This window comes from Bombyx mandarina, chromosome A1 (genome assembly GCF_030267445.1).
Source record: "Bombyx mandarina strain Sakado chromosome A1, ASM3026744v2".
Taxonomy (NCBI): Eukaryota; Metazoa; Arthropoda; class Insecta; order Lepidoptera; family Bombycidae; genus Bombyx; species Bombyx mandarina.
This window is the reverse complement of record NC_143234.1, coordinates 3424851-3442035: the sequence shown is the minus strand read 5'-3', so window position 1 is coordinate 3442035 and position 17185 is coordinate 3424851. Positions and strand designations below refer to the sequence as shown.

Genomic DNA, 17185 nt, shown 5'->3' with positions numbered 1-17185 from the left:
TATTACGCGATGTTATGCCTTCATCATGGTTGAGGAAGACGTGTCGAGTACGTATTTCCGATCGATAGGAGTTCACCTGGCATTCTTATCGGTAAGGCCAGAAACGATCAAACCGATGACAGGGTGCAATGACCCTGCGTGAACTTGTACCACTTGCCATCCTTCATAAGTCAGTTGAATTATATTTCAGGAATAGTTATGCGACTGCAATTGAAACCTATTATTAATACGCTTTTATTAGCTTCAGACTTATGTATGTATATAACGGAATCTTTGAACATGATTTTGACCCCCTTCAAAACGTCGGATTAACTCGGAATATTGTATGCTTATTAAGGACCGATGACAATTCAATATTTAAAAAAAAAATTTTTTTTGAGAAATATGAAATTCAACTAAAAAATATAAATTAATAATATGTAGTTTAAAAAAACAAAAATAAATACGCTTTTATTTTAATTTTAATAAATTTTAATTAAAAATAGTGTAAGAAAAAATGATTTTATTGTAAAAAAAAAAGCGTGGGGTGCATGGTATCAGTAGCTATAAATATTTTATGAACAGATATGAGTAGAAGGGTTATTTTAATAATATCCTGAAAAGCACCCCACGCTTTTTTACAATAAAATCATTTTATCTTACACTATTTTTAATTCAAATTCATTAAAATTTATTTTATATTTTTTAGTTGGATTTTCTATAAAAGCGTATTTTGTTAGTTTTTTTAAACTATGCCGCATTTTTCAACTTTTTTTATTATCGTATTTACAACGTTACTTAAATCTCGCTTAATCTCACGTTATTGCTCATTACTTAAATAATCACATTATTTATTAACGTACGAAGCTAAAGTATTCGAGCTGAAAACTTCCGAAGCGCTCTCTAAATTTAGCAAAAACTTATTTAGCAAGTCCCCTAACAGTGGCACTGCCGAGCTGTATATGTTATAGCTTATTTATTCAATCGATACGTACGGAAATAGCTTTGTTGCCAGCATCCCGGATGCCTGACCCACTTTAAGTATTAATATCTGCGGTATTTATGTTATATTGCGTAATGGTCGATTGGTTAATGATCCTAATTACTACTAGGTTCTAGTTAAATTCTTAGTCAAATCATGAAAATTATATGGTACTAGCTGACCCGGCAGACTTCGTAGTGCCTCAATCGATAAATAAAAGATCTAAACTTTTGTATTAAATAAAGTTAAAAACAAACCAAAGGAATCCATCCAACAGGGGACACATCAAATGGAAAACAAAATTGTTATTTTTATCTAATTCCGAGCTATTTCATATTTATCTACCTTTTAAACCTTATCTGGACTTCCACAAATAATTCAAGATCAAAATTAGCCAAATCGGTCCAGTCGTTCTCGAGTTTTAGCGAGACTAACGAACACCAATTCATTTATATATATATATATATATAGATTATAATATGTATAAAATAATAGGTCGTAGGAACTGATATCATTCATTAATTTTTAATGTTCTCACAAAATCGCTTCTAGAAGGAATCGTTTCGGCTTTGAAGGAAGAGAAACGGGACTGCATCGGAAAAAATCATTTTTATTGCATTTAAATTTTGGTTCAGTATATAAAGAATTATGTAATTTTTTTGTTTTAATTCTCAACCTAAATAATAAGCCATATCCATAATAACCCATAATCAAATTTCGAAGGATTTATTTGAAAATCATTTTGGGTAGGGTTAAGTTCATCGTATTATTTAAACTTCGAATCCATTCATTTTAAACTTCTTAAGCGTGTTTAAACTTTGCTAATAACTTGGGCTTTCAATCTCAGCGCGGCAAAGAAACCTTTTAGCTGTCGAGTCAAGGCCAGATGGCTTAATGTTCGAGACCTCGAACATAATCTCATTAACGAAGGAATTGCTTTAGCCCTATCGCAATGGAAAAATAAATGGACTTCAACATGAAATATTTCGACGTCAGAATCATAAGGTCGTAACATTGTTCTATTTTTTTGCAATAATTGCCTTTAAATTCATTAATCTCTGATTTTGTTTTTCAAATCTATTTTTGAGCTAAATTATCTTATCATCAACACGACGAGACATCTTATCTTAAAATCTGTTGATGCAGGGAAGACGGAAATTCAAAACTGCCTTGTAACATTCGTAGAAGTTCTTTTCTCTCACACTGCTGTCCATTGGCTTCTTTTTTTGGATAAATATTTTTTTTTAAATTGATCAATTGGATGCACTAGCTCACAGCCTACACGGAATTAAGCGGTAGCCGAATCTCGTAGGGATCACATGAACGCCGTTCCAGACATGAAGCCGAAGTCTCCAGTATATTACTTAACTGCTTCTCTGCGCCAGATATCCCTCAGACACAGCCCACTGAGTTCCTCGCCGGATCTTCTCAGTGGGTCGCGTTTCCGATCCGGTGGTAGATTCTGCGAAGCACGGCTCTTGCTAGGGTTCGTGTTAGAAACGTCGTCAGGTTTGAGTCCCGTGAGCTCACCTACTAGTTAAGGTTACGCTGATATGGCCTCTCAAGGCTCTCAGCTTAGGTAGGAAAAAAAAAAGCCAGATATTGAACCTTAACACAAAACTACTAAAAAATTTAATGCTAAATCTATCTACAAGCAACGAAACAAATACATTCTCGTATTTCATCAAAGCCGAGAGCTCAACATAAAATTCCTTCAAAACACCATTACTCTTCTCGGATGACTCACCGAACCGCAATTACATTAACAAAACATCTATTTAAATTTTCATTCCCAAAAAAAAATATCCGTGCTTCTTATGTAACTAAATTTCTAATTCTGGAGGGGCAATGTCCTTGACACGAGCGGCTGGAGACGCGTTGCGGCGAAATTCACAGCCGGAATATATGGGTGATCTTCTCTCTTACCTGGCCAGGCGTCGCGTTCTCCGTCGTCATCTCTTCGAAAGGAGCTAAGCTACTCTTCCTCTTTTTTCTTTGACATGAACAACAGTCTGTTAGCCGGGACAGTTTAAATTAGACCTAGACAGTCGGCATTACACGGTATCGATTTTCCGGTCGGCACGCACACACGGGAGCCCTAAGCACGGCAATAAGTTCTCACCAACATTTTCCACGGGAAACGAAATAATCATGAATTTGCATGAAGAATTGGATTTGATATATCCAAAAACGACGGTCTCTAATCACGATCCGCCATTTTCCGTATTCAAACGATCGACTATAACTGTTCTGTTTTTTTTTCTTTCTTTCTCTTTATAATGTTCTTATTTTATTCGCACATGAAGCCCTCAATTCGAGCAGTACACGAATTATTTTTTTATTTATTTAATTTTCGATAAGACACAATTTTTAGACTAGTTGTTGCGTTTAGCTCACCACCGGGGTGTAGAAGAATTTGCCGGCTTCGGAATAATACAGCTTGGGTGGGGTGGAACGCAATACGCTTGCGCGGGGGCGACTTTCTCTGTGTGCGAATTGCGTGGACACGTCCAATATACCTTGATCTTTACCTCCCCTTCTGGTTTGACACGTGTTTATACAAATGGGGGTTGGTTTTCCCGGTAACTGAGGTCGCGTTCCTCTGGTTTATAAGCGTGCTTTAATACAATCGATAATATGGAGCGCTCGGGTAGGAAATGTCAGACACGTCGGGGCCTGTGCAAGGGAAATGAAATGAGTTTGCAAAGCATACAATGGCGTTCAAAGCAAATTATTAAATTAGTAAGCATTTGAATATTAAAGAAAAATTTATCGTTTGTTCACTAAAACAAACGTTCAAAATATTTACAAAAATTTAACTTCCACATATAGCACTTCGGTATATATTTTTGGAATGGACCTCTATAGACTTTATTTTAAAAAAAGTTCTTATGAATTATCGTAATAATTTGAGATGTAATTTAGTTTCAACAAACACATTCACCACAAAATAAATCACAAACAAGCTTAAAAATTCATAACCTTTAAACATGGATACAAAGTTAAATCATTGAAGAGCGTGTCCCAAATATTCATCTGAGGTGTTTATTAATTAAATGATTTAGATAACACAACCTTATTTCCTACACTCTTTCCAGTTTTGTAAATATTTTCACAAGTTACTCGTACTAGTAAGTTTACTGTACTAGTAAGTTTACTGGTGGTCGGACCTCTTGTGAGTCCGCACGGGTAGGTACCACCACCCCGCCTATTTCAGCCGTGAAGCAGTAATGCGTTTCGGTTTGAAGGGTGGGGCAGTCCTTGTAACTATATTGAGACCTTAGAATTTATCTCAGGGTGGGTGGCGTATTTACGTTGTAGATGTCTATGAGCTCCAGTAACCACTTAACACCAGGTGGGCTGTGAGCTCGTCCACTCATCTAAGCAATAAATAAAAAAGTGGAAAACATAATAAATATTTTATTTCTTAAGTGCGTCCATGTATTGTGTTCAGTTCAAACCATCTCCGTGGGTATTTTTCCGTTTGTTCTTCAACCACAGACGACTAAGTTTCAGCCGTCTCTTTGATTTAGTGGTTCGAGATTGACTTACCGTACAGTCTTGATTTGATTAATGGTTTCAATCAGATTCTTCGTTGTTCGAGATATTTAGTAAACAAGGTATGGATGACCGTAGCACAGGCATGCACATCGAGGGACATTAAATGCAGAACATTCGTGAATTATTTTTGTTTCTAAATTTAAGTACTTTTTTCTTTTTCTTTTTTTAAGTAGATGATTATATAGATGATTTTGGAGTCGTCACCTATGGATTAAAAAGTCCGATGCATTCATATCAGTGATGCGTCTGTGCCGGTGTTTGAATCACTTAAAAATTAATGGGACCTGAGTTCGTCCACCCATCTAAGCTATATACATTAATATAAGGTCTTTAGTACAAATTTGCCGTTTAGTATCTGGCGTATAGAGAGTTAGTAATGATTTTTCTTTTTTTACATATTTCTATTAATCAAAATATGTACCCATAATATCGATGCATCTTCGTCAGCGCAACGGTAATTTCTCAATGCCCTTCACGAAGAAGTCAGGAGTACGGGAGCCAACAATTCTTCAGAAGTACTTTGTACCTACCTTTTGTGTATTAGCTTTTTTCCCTGGCAGTAGGAAGTAGTCCAAGCTGTCTAAAACATGGAAGTCGGTTTTGTGAGTACGATGGCTCACGCAAAAATTCCAGTCCTAACTCTTCTTTTAGAGACATGAGCGATTAACTAAAACTGGCCGAATAAGTGAGCTTCTCCATCACTGTGTTCAGTTCCTCACAGTAGGCATCTGCAGTAATGCTGGTTCCATTTGGTAAAAAAAATCTGTAATAAAATATACCGAGACTGACTATTGTCAACTGTTGCCTTTAATTTGTCGTTGTTGACTAGTTGTATATGTTAAGTGACCAAGGGGTCCATTTTTAGATCAAAATGTCATTAATGCTGTGAGCGGTGCCTGTGCGACATTGTCACCGCGACGGAACTCCGTATTATATTTTATCTATAATTTCTTTATCATGTTGTTTCTTGCTTTTTTTTTTTTTGGTCAGGAGGAAATCGCCGGACTTCCGCCCTCCACTGGGGATAGCGGGCGGAACATGTCAGAGTCGAACTGACTAAAAGCTCCTGTTGCTCAACAACCAACGTCCAAACCTCGCATGAGACAGAACTCATGAAGAGGCAAAGGGGGGAAAGTGAAGCGTTTAGTGCGGAGCACATCTCTCCCATCACCCTCCCCCTCGGGACGCCGGACCGGCGGTCGTCGGCGCCACGACCACCAGCCCTCTCTGCTGATTGTTTTTTATTTCTTTGTGTCTCTAGTGTTTTAATTTGTTTATATTGGTATTGGAGGACCTTTAATTGGCTCTTTGTATATATTGTTTGTTATATTATTATACTATGTTAGTTGGCTGTTGGTTCTCCTTGTAATAAATAAATAAATATCGATGAAAAATATACAAACGCAATGAACACGCCAATCAATAAACAAATGATTGAATTTGAAAACGGTTTTCCTGTTATTAAAATTGATTTCAATTTAGAATTTATTGCCAGCCATACATAAATTACGTTTCAGTCGGCCAGTATTGCAAAACGTCAACTTCATAGGTAAGAGACCTATTATTTTATAATTCTAATTAAAAATTCAATCACACATAAGTAACACAGAAGAAAACTGCTCGCCCACCTGTCCTGGTGGAACACTGGTGGAAAACTGGAAAGACGTCCGGGTCACCAGTAATCACTCAATCATAAAAAAAACAGAATAGAAACGCGAAATGTTTTTTTTCCCCTACCTATGCTGATAGCCTTGAAAGGCAATTTAACTTCTTGACGTGTAGGTGAGCTCACAGGCTCTAACCGGGAGTGTTGCTAACATTGGCTCTAGCAGGAGCAGTGCTTCGCAGACTCTACAATCGGATCGGAAACACGACCCACTGAGAAGATCCGGCGAGAAACTCAGTGGGCTGCTGTATCTATGGGTTAATTTACTCGTCGAGCCCGACGGGTTCGACGGGGACGGTGACCGGCGTAAAATGTAAAAACTAAACGAACTAAAACAAGTGATCTCTCTTGATAAAAATCCAGATTTTCATCGAGGTGACTTTATAAAAAGAATATCAAATGCAAGGTGCACTTTAAACTAATACTGCTCTCTGTTCACGTTCTGTTTTCAGAGATCCGCATGCCGTTTTATAATTAGAACGCGAATACCATTCCTACGGATGGTTCCGTATTTATATGCTAATGTCAAACCAGATGTTTTATTTTTGTTAGCCAGATTTACCGCAACGCGAATTGAATTATTTATACTAAAACGCGTTTTGAATATTTCGTTTGAAGTAGTTAGTACTCTTGCGATTCGCAACGCGTTGAAATTCCTCAATTTTTGTCAACATTCTGGTCGATTCTCACAACGTCGCATATGGCCCTAATGGCTCCACAACCATTTCTCTGGGGCTTTGCCCTGGGTCTTTGTAACTTTAAGTGTTCCTCAGATCTCTTTATTGTGAACCCTAACAAATATTTTAACACATCGCCTATAGCATCTTCATTTCTCCGGTTGTATTTAGATTTATCTTTAGATGCTTGTTTTTATAAAATAGCTCGGAGCAAGTCTCATTTATGCTTTTGATGACAGTGTGACAGTTTTTCTTTTATTGCATTGATGGTCCACCTGGTGTTAAGTGGTTACCGGAGCCCATAGACATCTATAACGTAAATGCCGCCCCACTTTGAAATATGAGTTCTAAGGTCTCAGTATAGTTACAACGGCTGCCCCACCCTTCAAACCGAAACGCATTACTACTTCACGGCAGTAGGCAGGATGGTCGTGCATACCCATGCGGACTCACAAGAGGTCCTTTCACCACTAACGCAAATTACAATTTTGCGGGTTTGATTTTTATTACACGATGTTATTCCTTCCCGTGAAAGTCACTCGTGAAGATTTGTTAAGTACGTATTTCATTAGAAAAATTGCTACCCACCTGCGGAATTCTAACATCGTTGCATCGCTTGATACGAATGCACCGGACATCTTATCCTTTAGGCCACGTCGACTTCTAAGTTGGAACAGCGCCCTTACGTTTGCCTCTAGGGGCGCTGCTCCAATAAATTTGAGTTAACTTTTACGCGATCACCGTCCTCCCCGAACCCGTCGCTTGCAACGAAGGGCTCGACGAGTAAATTAACCCATAGACACAGCTCACTGTGTTTCTCGCCGGATCTTTTCAGTGGGTCGCGTTTCCGATCCGGTGGTAGCTTCTGCGAAGCACTGCTTTTGCTAGGGCCAATGTTTGCAACATTCCCGGTTTGAACTCCGTGAGCTTACCGACACGTCAAGAAGAAACTGAAGGCTATCAGCATAGGTAAGAAAAAAAAAACAATTTCTAACACCACAATTGCCAGGCACGGTTTCACGAACAAATCTCTCGAACCCTAAATCCATAAATATAATAATGGTCATATAACGAGCGAATAGCCTGTTTCTTAAAAACAGACACATTCTGTTTACATGTATAGACAAGAAGAGAACGTGGAGATTAATCATCGCGTTTTAATTTTAGAGGGTAGACAGTATAACAAGGCAATGATTAATAACCGTTACTATTCGTTTGGTGGTTGCGAGTTTGGCTTTTTTTCTTCTTCCAAACTATGATGTTTTTGACCTGACTTATTTTAGGCATTAGATCCAATAACAATATATAACTACTTATAGGTTGCGCAGTGTACCTAAGATATATGTAGTAACACAGAATTGTACGTTCTTGAAAAAGCTACAAGCATCATCTCCGCATAACAATACTCACGCCTTCCCGAAACCACTTGCTGGCTTCATTTCTTCTTCGAGCCTTAAAGCTATACGAATGAATTATCTACTCAATGTTCTACAGATACAAAATATTTTTTCGAAGTTACCTTGGAGGGTAACAGAAATATAATTGTGACCCTGATTTCAAGCTCGTAAACTCAAAAGTATTGTGTTGATGACCGAAACAAACCTCTAGGCCGAGATGAAAGAAACTAGTCTTAATTTCATTGGAATAGTGGCTATTTGACCACGTGGGAAACAAACATTGTGTTTGTTGAGCATTTATTGTAAAGGTTCCCGTATTCGACGCGATCACAAGAAAACTGCTCGCGTCTAGAACTTTGGTAGATATTCGTATGTTCTCATGTTTTGCTAGCTCGTATCTCAAGGTTTTACAGCATCGCGCTACATTCTTTCAACGCGTTAACTTTATCGCCGGATCTTTTCAGTGGACCTTGATTCCGATCCGGTGGTAGATTGTGCAAAGGACTGCTCTTGCTAGGACTAGTGTTAGCAAACTCTCCCAGGTTGAGTCTGTGAGCTCACCTACCAGCCAGTATGTAGCTCGAATAACCCATTAGGCTACCAGCGATTAGGTAGGGGGAAAAACAGTGTCCCTGCTGAATAGATCTCGCCTAAAAGACTCCGTCAACCAGGCGTCCTTGGGATGAGTCGTGCGTCTAGTTGCTGTGTTGATTGCCGTAATCCCCTTACCCCACCCGGATTCTAACTTTGCTGAGATCGGACCCTGGGGCGAAAGGGCAGGGGAGTCGCTTAGTGGGTAAGGTGGACAGATCTCATTAGCTTACTCAACGACATCGAACCACTTGAATGGTCATTGTTGACACCACCAATTTTCTCTTAATGTCAGACTCAAAGACAAATTGAAATTAAGGAACCCTAAATTCATTGCGATATATGATTTGTGTCTGTAGTGTCAGACAGAACAGATCACGACCACTTGATTGCTCTCAATCATTGACCGCAAGCGCACGCTGACGATCAGACTCCTTGCGATGCATCTCGTTCCTATAAGTAAGGATGTGTACATGCTCGGATATGTATATGTATCCGACATATATTATATATATCCGAGATTTCTCCTCAGTCGTAAACTCCTGGCGGAGTGGTCATGGTTATGTATGTCTTATTGCTTGGTTGCGGCTTTTGCGGGACTTCTCCATCTCTTAACATTTGTGGCGGTAAGTGTACACTCAGTAAGTGAACACTTAGTAGATGACTTAATCAAGTCTTAATCTGAACCATTAAACGTTCCAATGAGCTTTCATTACGGATGATATGTCCAAACATATTAAGGATTCGCAATTGCAAAATCGACGAAAGCATTTGTTTCATTTGGAGATCTTTCAGGATGGATACATTCAAATCATGATTAACGTAAGCCGGTTTGTTTTATAATAAGGTTTTTTTATTGCCCATGTATGTAAACGAGCCTCCCTAATTGTGGGTGCTTAACGTCCCTCATGGACATCAGCAGCGTCAGGAGCACAGCTAAGCCGCTGTCTACCGCTGAATTTTCTCCGCAGACCTCGTTTGAAGAAGAAAATTCATTTAGCTATCACAATACTGAAATATCGACGAATAACACGATAGTCATTCGTGACCACGAAAATGTGAACGTAATGGAAATAAAATACGCGATATTAAACCGTTTTTTTTTTTTTTTTCTACCTAATCTGGTAGCCTTGAGAGGCTATTCCAGCGTAACCCTAACTAGTAGGTGAGCTCACGGGGCTCAAACCTGATGACGTTGCTAACACGAACCCTAGCAAGAGCCGTGCTTCGCAGAATCTACCACCGGATCGGAAACGCGACCCACTGAGAAGATCCGGCGAGAAACTCAGTGGGTTGTGTCTGAGAGTTAATTTACTCGTCGAGCCCTTCGTCGCAAGCGACGGGTTCGACGAGAACGGTGACCGGTGCTTGAAGTACCTAGAAGCACCGTTAGTGGATCGGGAGGATCCGAGATGACGTGTTTTGGGCGACGTCGACTGCTTTCCATTCTGTCCGCAGGATCGGGAATGTAGTTACCGGCGGCCACGATGAGAGGGTTCTCGTGTCGTGCCGCTTTATCGAAGTGGCGCATCGACGCCGACTGCAAATACTTACTGACGGACTCTAAGTCCAGGTCATCATGGAGGTATTAAACCGTAAAAGCACAGTTGTAGAGTATAGAATTAATAAAAGTATTATTTGAGATTAATTTCATATTAATTTATGAACTATTATTTTGGTGTTGTTGTTTGATTTTCACTACTCGTACTCCCATATCTGTATTCTGCTTCTACAAATTAACGCAATTAGTATATTCTTATTGCGTATTGTTCAAGTTGTGCTAATTTCGCTACGTGAGCGCGCAATCATATGATCGCAAGGTCATTGTTTCCATTTGGTTAGTGTAATTTTGAGAATACCGTTTTGAAATTTACCTATATAATATTTTTAAATGGTTTTAAGGCCTGCTCTTAAGATCCTTATAAGCGCAATGATATCAATTGGATTGGTTAATATTTAATTCCCGTTTTACAATACTGGTCATTTGAAATGTAATTTATGTATGGCTGGCAACAAATTCTAAATTGAAATGAATATTACAAACGACATATTATAAACAAACGCACGATTCGTTATTGATTTGAATGCTTCCGTCATTTAAATTTTTATCTAAAAAAAGTAGTTCCTTGTGAACTAAATAACGATGAATTGATGGTGATAGTGGAAGCTGACAGTGCTCAACCTATTCGAGGTTAGCATCAAAACAATATCGCTCCATTTGTATTAACTTTATTTTTCGGCCCACGCCATTGCTGGACACAAGCCTCCCCCAAGGTTCCCACAATAGCCGACCTTGAAAAGCCTGCATCCAGCGGATTCCCGCGACTTTCAGAAGGTCTTCGGTGCACCTTGTGTCAATATGACAAGGTAATGTAATGTTACTGGTGGTAGAACCTCTCGTGAGTCCACGCGGGTAGGTACCACCGCCCTGAATATTTCTGCCGTGAAGCAGTAATGCGTTTCGGTTTGAAGGGTGGGGCCGTTGTAACTATACTGAGATCTTAGAACTTATATCTCAAGCTGGGTGGCGCATTTACGTTGTAGATGTCTATGGGCTCCAGTGACCACTTAACACCATGTGGGCTGTGAAACTCGTCCACCCATCTAAGCAATAATAATAATAAACTAATGTGGGTGCCGCACGAACTAAGCGATCGCCAACACATCCGCATGCATGTGTTGGCATGCATGCAACGGCATGCATTCCGTTGCTAAACAGACACAGACATGAAGGGATTTTGAACGGAATTGTCACTTGATCAAATTAAGAGGACATTGGACTCCAACATCAGTGTCGCTATCCATAGCGCAGAGGACAGGAATGAACGGAGGACTATAGTCTCAACAAAAGTGCTCTGTAAAGGTGACGACCCTCAGGAACAAGACGCACGGAAGATTAGGAATATCAAGATCTCGTAGACCCATTAGTCCATATCTTGAGAATACAGTAATTATAGTTCTGAGACAGAAAGCGTTCTTTGGTTTAGATACAAATCTAGATCTAAGCTCATAATTAATTTATACCATCCTCCAGATTATCCGCTCCGCAAAGGTCATGACCCTTAGTACTGATGAGCACGATGAACGGGGCAACGATAACACAGGTGCATATCGTGATTGAGATTTTTTGGAGTTTACTCCTTTAGAATCGATTTACATATATAGGCCCGGGGTATGAAAATTATGGGGACCAAAATCGTACTAGCATGTCACACGAAATGCGTTATGCGCATGTCACACGAAATGCGCGCCGGGCTGCTGCGCCGGCAGTCCGCCACAAAGCCTCGTACTGATCGCGCGTTTCTCTCATTATTGTATTTTCATATATTTGTTAGTCGTTTGTTTTGTGTCTCGTTAATTTGTTAATAATCTGTAGTGTATCGTGTTGTCGTAATATAGAACTATTTCTCGTATTGTTTCGTTTAATTTTTTATATCCAGTAAACTCCAGTCGTGCGTCGGAGCGGACACACACACTTTTTTAATACAAAATGACTAAGATTCTGTATACCAAACGACAATTTCGTAGGTAAAACTAAAATTATCTTGATCGTTATTCTTGCACATGTGGTTAAGTTTGTAAAGATCTATTACTCTACGTAAAAACTTAATTCAAACAGAGCTATCGTTCTAGCAAACACGCAGAATAGGTAGTGTTTAAAATTTATACAAAAAAAGCTGGTCATTACTGGTGGTAGGACCTCTTGTGAGTCCGCGCTGGGTACCACCACCCTGCCTATTTCTGCCGTGAAGCAGTAATGCGTTTCGGTTTGAAGGGTGGGGCAGCCGTTGTAACTATACTTGAGACCTTAGAACTTATATCTCAAGGTGGGTGGCGCATTTAAGTCGTAAATGTCTATGGGCTCCAGTAACCACTTAACACCAGGTGGGCTGTGAGCTCGTCCACTCATCTAGCAATAAAAAAAAAAATAAAAAAAAAGCTTAAAGATATGTACATTGTTTACTGTAACTTCAACGTATCGAGTGTTACTTGCTACCTCCAAAACGATCTCCGGAAAAGAAAGAAATCATTTATTCGCCAAGCATAGTGAAAATGAGTTATTGCATAAGTTAAAAGCAGCGTGTATGCTTTGTCATTATTTGACATGCGAATTTTAGTGCAGTGCAAGATATTATAATTTATATATTAATACGTGTAGCAAAAACTTTGTATCCCTTTTTACGAAAATTGCGCGGACAGAGGAGTATGATATTTTCCACACTTATAGAGAATATAAAGAAGAAGTGCACAATGCTAATATTTTTTTTAAATAATTCATAAAAGATACATTAAATCAATAAAGATAACATTACACGCACTACATACCATGTATTTGACGCACACACGCATGCATACTATTTATTGTCAAACTTTTGTTCTTGACGTCTATGATCAAATTGAGAATACATTAAATATTGTTTGTCTTTATTAATATTTTTTTAAAGTGTAGCCTTGGCGAAATTTGTGATTATAGAAGTATAAAATACAATCATAATAGTGTACAAACCTATTATAAAATTTTAATTAATTATAGTCGAATTTCGACTACTGCGGGACCTCTAGTATTATATAATTTACCATTCGTTCATCCATAATTCAACTAATAATTAAAAAATCCATTAACTATTTTCAATGTCGTCCCTAAGAAAATCATTTATACGATAATAATTTACACAAATGAGATTATCTTTTAGTTTTTTTTTCTTAAAATGAAAATGGAGAATATCCGAAAGAAAAGGCACACAGATATCCGAAAATATCCGCGCGCGCGCACCGCACTCGCTAATCCACGATACAATTTTAGCCAGTCGAAATCGCGGTGTCAAAGATACCGTACGATGAGCGCGCCCGATGTTTACATTCTAACGTATAGAACGCTGTGTTTCTCATCAACCGTTTACGTTTAGTCGGTTATTTTTATGAGCGAAAATCCGGCGCGTGTTTCACAGCAGCAACGCGGTATCATCTGAGCAGTGCGGTTATTGCCGCAGCAGTATCTCTCGGTTTTTGAACGAGACGACGACGTATTCGATTTTACTTGATCTCTAGTGACGGTGCTCTAGTGTTGTTTGTCTATTTTTTTTTGGTTCGAATTTTAAATCGGTTTAGAATAATTTTTTTATTCGTGTTCTATTTTTTTTTGTTTTTGAGTGATACAGTTTGTGTTTGACAAGTGATTATTTGGATAATCTGTGGTAAGTTCTCAATTTTTTTCAATGTGCGATCGAGATTAATTATTCAGAATAGAACGGAAAAGTTTTGATTGCAATCGTTCAGAAAATTATATGCAGAGAAGAAGAGTTAAAAACAAATTAGCATTTCCACTTATATTATTATTTTAATTCACATTTCACTAGAACCATATTTTGGTATTTGAACCTGATTTCACTTTAAACATTTTTATTGATAAATTAATTCCGAAAACAATGCGAATTTGAAATGTTTTAACATTTAGTGTCGATGTTAAAATCGATGTTATTATAAATACAATTTTAAAACTATACAAGATACGGTCCATATTGCCAAGCTCCTCTGGAGCCGGCTAGTAGGAGAAAAACAAACTACAACATATCGCTTTTTTATTACCAAAAGCAGACGACCTGATAAGCTTTCAAATCGTGACCATCCTTTATCACAAATAAAAAAAATAAAAATGAATGAATACATAATATTTCCTCAATTATTCTCAAACTTTGTCATTCAGCTTAGCTTGCTTAGGTTACAGAAGGCCACAGAATCAAACTAACGTTACTATTTAGCTTCCTACTAGTCGCAATATATTGTAACAGTGAAATTAAAATATTGAGAATATCTGAAATTGTAAAGTAAGTTTTTTTTGGAAACGTCATCGTACTTCTAGCTACAATTGGGTAGCCATTTATTTACAATTAGGTACCTATTTTTTCGCCTTTTTTTAAAGTAACCTTACGTATATTGATGTAAGTTTTTTTGTTTTGCTTTTCATGTTTATTTATTACATACATTTGAACGATACATGGTCATAACGTGAATGCAGTCTACCATGAGAAATAAGGATGACTACTTCGAGGCAGTAATGGGCAGGATTACGACACTTACCCGGGCAAGCTTGCAATTCGACTTAACGCGGGTAGTTCAATATTTTGAGCTTTTGATTAACTTGAATCGCATTGTAAGATACACAGCTTAAAACAAGTCCTCACCGTAATCGGCGTCACCCGTCTTGAGGCATGAGGCATGAGGTCGAATTCTGAATTGCATGTCCCCACCTTTCAAACCGAAGACGTGCGTGAATCCTTCGTCAAAAATAGGAAGACATCAACCCGCGCGAGCTCGTAATAGCTCCACCACGGATAATAACAAGAGTTTTGTTTCATCATTTTTATTACACGGTGCTATTTCTTCATCGCGTAATTCATTCATGAGCACGTGCCAAGCGCTCATTGACTTAATTTCGTAAAATGTGTACATTGCGTGCTATGTATGACGATAGTACCGCATTCGCTTGGATTTTTTTTTAAAACGCGCGCTATGAAAAGTAGGAAAAAAAAGAAGAAAAAAAAAATAAAAAAACTTACTGACATACACAACCCTGCAAACTAAAAGGCTATTTTTTTTTCCTACCTAAGCTGATGGTCTTGAGAGACCATATTAGCGTCAGCGGGCAAGTAGGTGAGCTCACGGGACTCAAACCTGTTGTTGTTGCTAACACGAACCCTAGCAAGAGCCGTGCTTCGCAGAATCTACCACCGGATCGGAAACGCGACCCATTGAGAAGATCCGGCGAGAAGCTCAGTGGGCTGTGTCTGAGGGTTAGAAGGCTCATCACTTGTTCTTAACTTGCACTAGTATTAGAGAGGGACAAAAAATACCCCAACCGACACCATCTTTTAGTACCTTAATCCAACACTAAACACCGATTAAATGACAAACGTGTGAAGTTTTTTGTCTTCAATAATTAGATAAACTTAAGGCATATCTGGTGAGCGAACTACACTAACTACAGTATTTATAGCATCAGTAATCCCAAGACGTAAAATACTTTTTTTTTATTGCTTATATGGGTGGATGAGCTAACAGGCCACCTGGTGTTCAGTGGTTACTGGAGCTACAACGTAAATGCGCCACCCACCTTGAGATATAAAGTTCTAAGGTCTCAAGTATGGTTACAACGGCTGCCCCACCTTTCAAACCGAAACGCATTACTGCTTCACGGCAGAAATAGGCAGGGTGGGGGTACCTAACCGTGCGGACTCACAAGAGGTCCTACCACCAGTAATTACACAAATTATAATTTTGCGGGTTTGATTTTTATTACACGATGTTATTCCTTCACCGTGGAAGTCAATTGTGAACATTTGTTGAGTACGTATTTCATTAGAAAAATTGGTACCCGCTTGAGATTCGAACACCGGTGCATCGCTCAACACCAATGCACCGGACGTCTTATCCTTTAGGCCACGACGACTTATTAAGATTTTTGTAAATTTTTTAGTTAGATTTTCTATAAAAGCGTATTTTATTAGTTTTTTTTTAACTATTATTTATTTAAATATCAGTCAAAAAAACATTACCGAACCAAACAAACGCTAGCGATACAGTAAGCATTGAGTACGCACGCCAAGCAATGAAGTTTTTGATAAAACTAGAAATCCCGCAGTAGTTGAAATTCGACTTTAATTAATTGAAATTGTAAGTTTGTACACCATTAAGACTGTATTTTATACTTCTATAATCGCAAATTTCTATAAAAAATATTAACAAAGATAAGCAATGTTTAATCTATACTCAATTTGACCACAGACGTCAAGAACAAAAGTTTGACAATAAATAGTATGCATGCGTGTGTGCGTCAAATACATGGTATGTAGTGTGTGTAATGTTTTCTTTATTAATTTAATGCATTTTTTATGCCTTATTTAAAAAAAAAATTAGCATTGTGCACTTCTTCTCTATACTCTGTATAAGTGTGGAAAATTTCATACTCCTCCGTCCGCGCAATTTTTGTAAAAAAGGGATACAAAGTTTTTGCTTCACGTATTAATATATAGATAGAATCGTAACATATAGCGTATTTCGAGTCGAATGTAGGGTACGGTTATCCCAGTTGATCCAGGCATTCCTCCGAGATTGCTATCGTGCTAAAGACGCCAGAGCTTTTGTATACATATTCGTGAAACGTATTATCGAATTATAACTATGTATATTATCTATATATTAATACGTGGAGCAAAAACTTTGTATCCCTTTTTACGAAAATTGCGCGAACGGAGGAGTATGAAATTTTCCACACTTATAGAGAATATAGAGAAGAAGTGCACAATGCTAATATTTTTTTAAAGTAATGCATAAA

At 38.2% G+C, this 17185-nt stretch overlaps 2 protein-coding genes across 2 annotated transcripts in view; one reads left to right on the top strand and one right to left on the bottom strand.

The window, feature by feature from the left end:
• Positions 1-3391, bottom strand: part of LOC114239604 (uncharacterized) — a 58053-nt gene extending 54662 nt beyond the window's left edge. The window contains exon 1 of the mRNA XM_089739789.1: positions 2888-3391. Within this exon, the coding sequence (XP_089595915.1) occupies positions 2888-2917 (30 nt within the window). The 5' untranslated portion in view covers positions 2918-3391. The remainder of the gene's footprint in view (positions 1-2887) is intronic.
• A 10257-nt stretch (positions 3392-13648) lies between these two features.
• Positions 13649-17185, top strand: part of LOC114239623 (uncharacterized) — a 78693-nt gene continuing 75156 nt past the window's right edge. The window contains exon 1 of the mRNA XM_089739634.1: positions 13649-14048. The gene's annotated coding sequence lies outside the window, so the exon portion shown is untranslated. The remainder of the gene's footprint in view (positions 14049-17185) is intronic.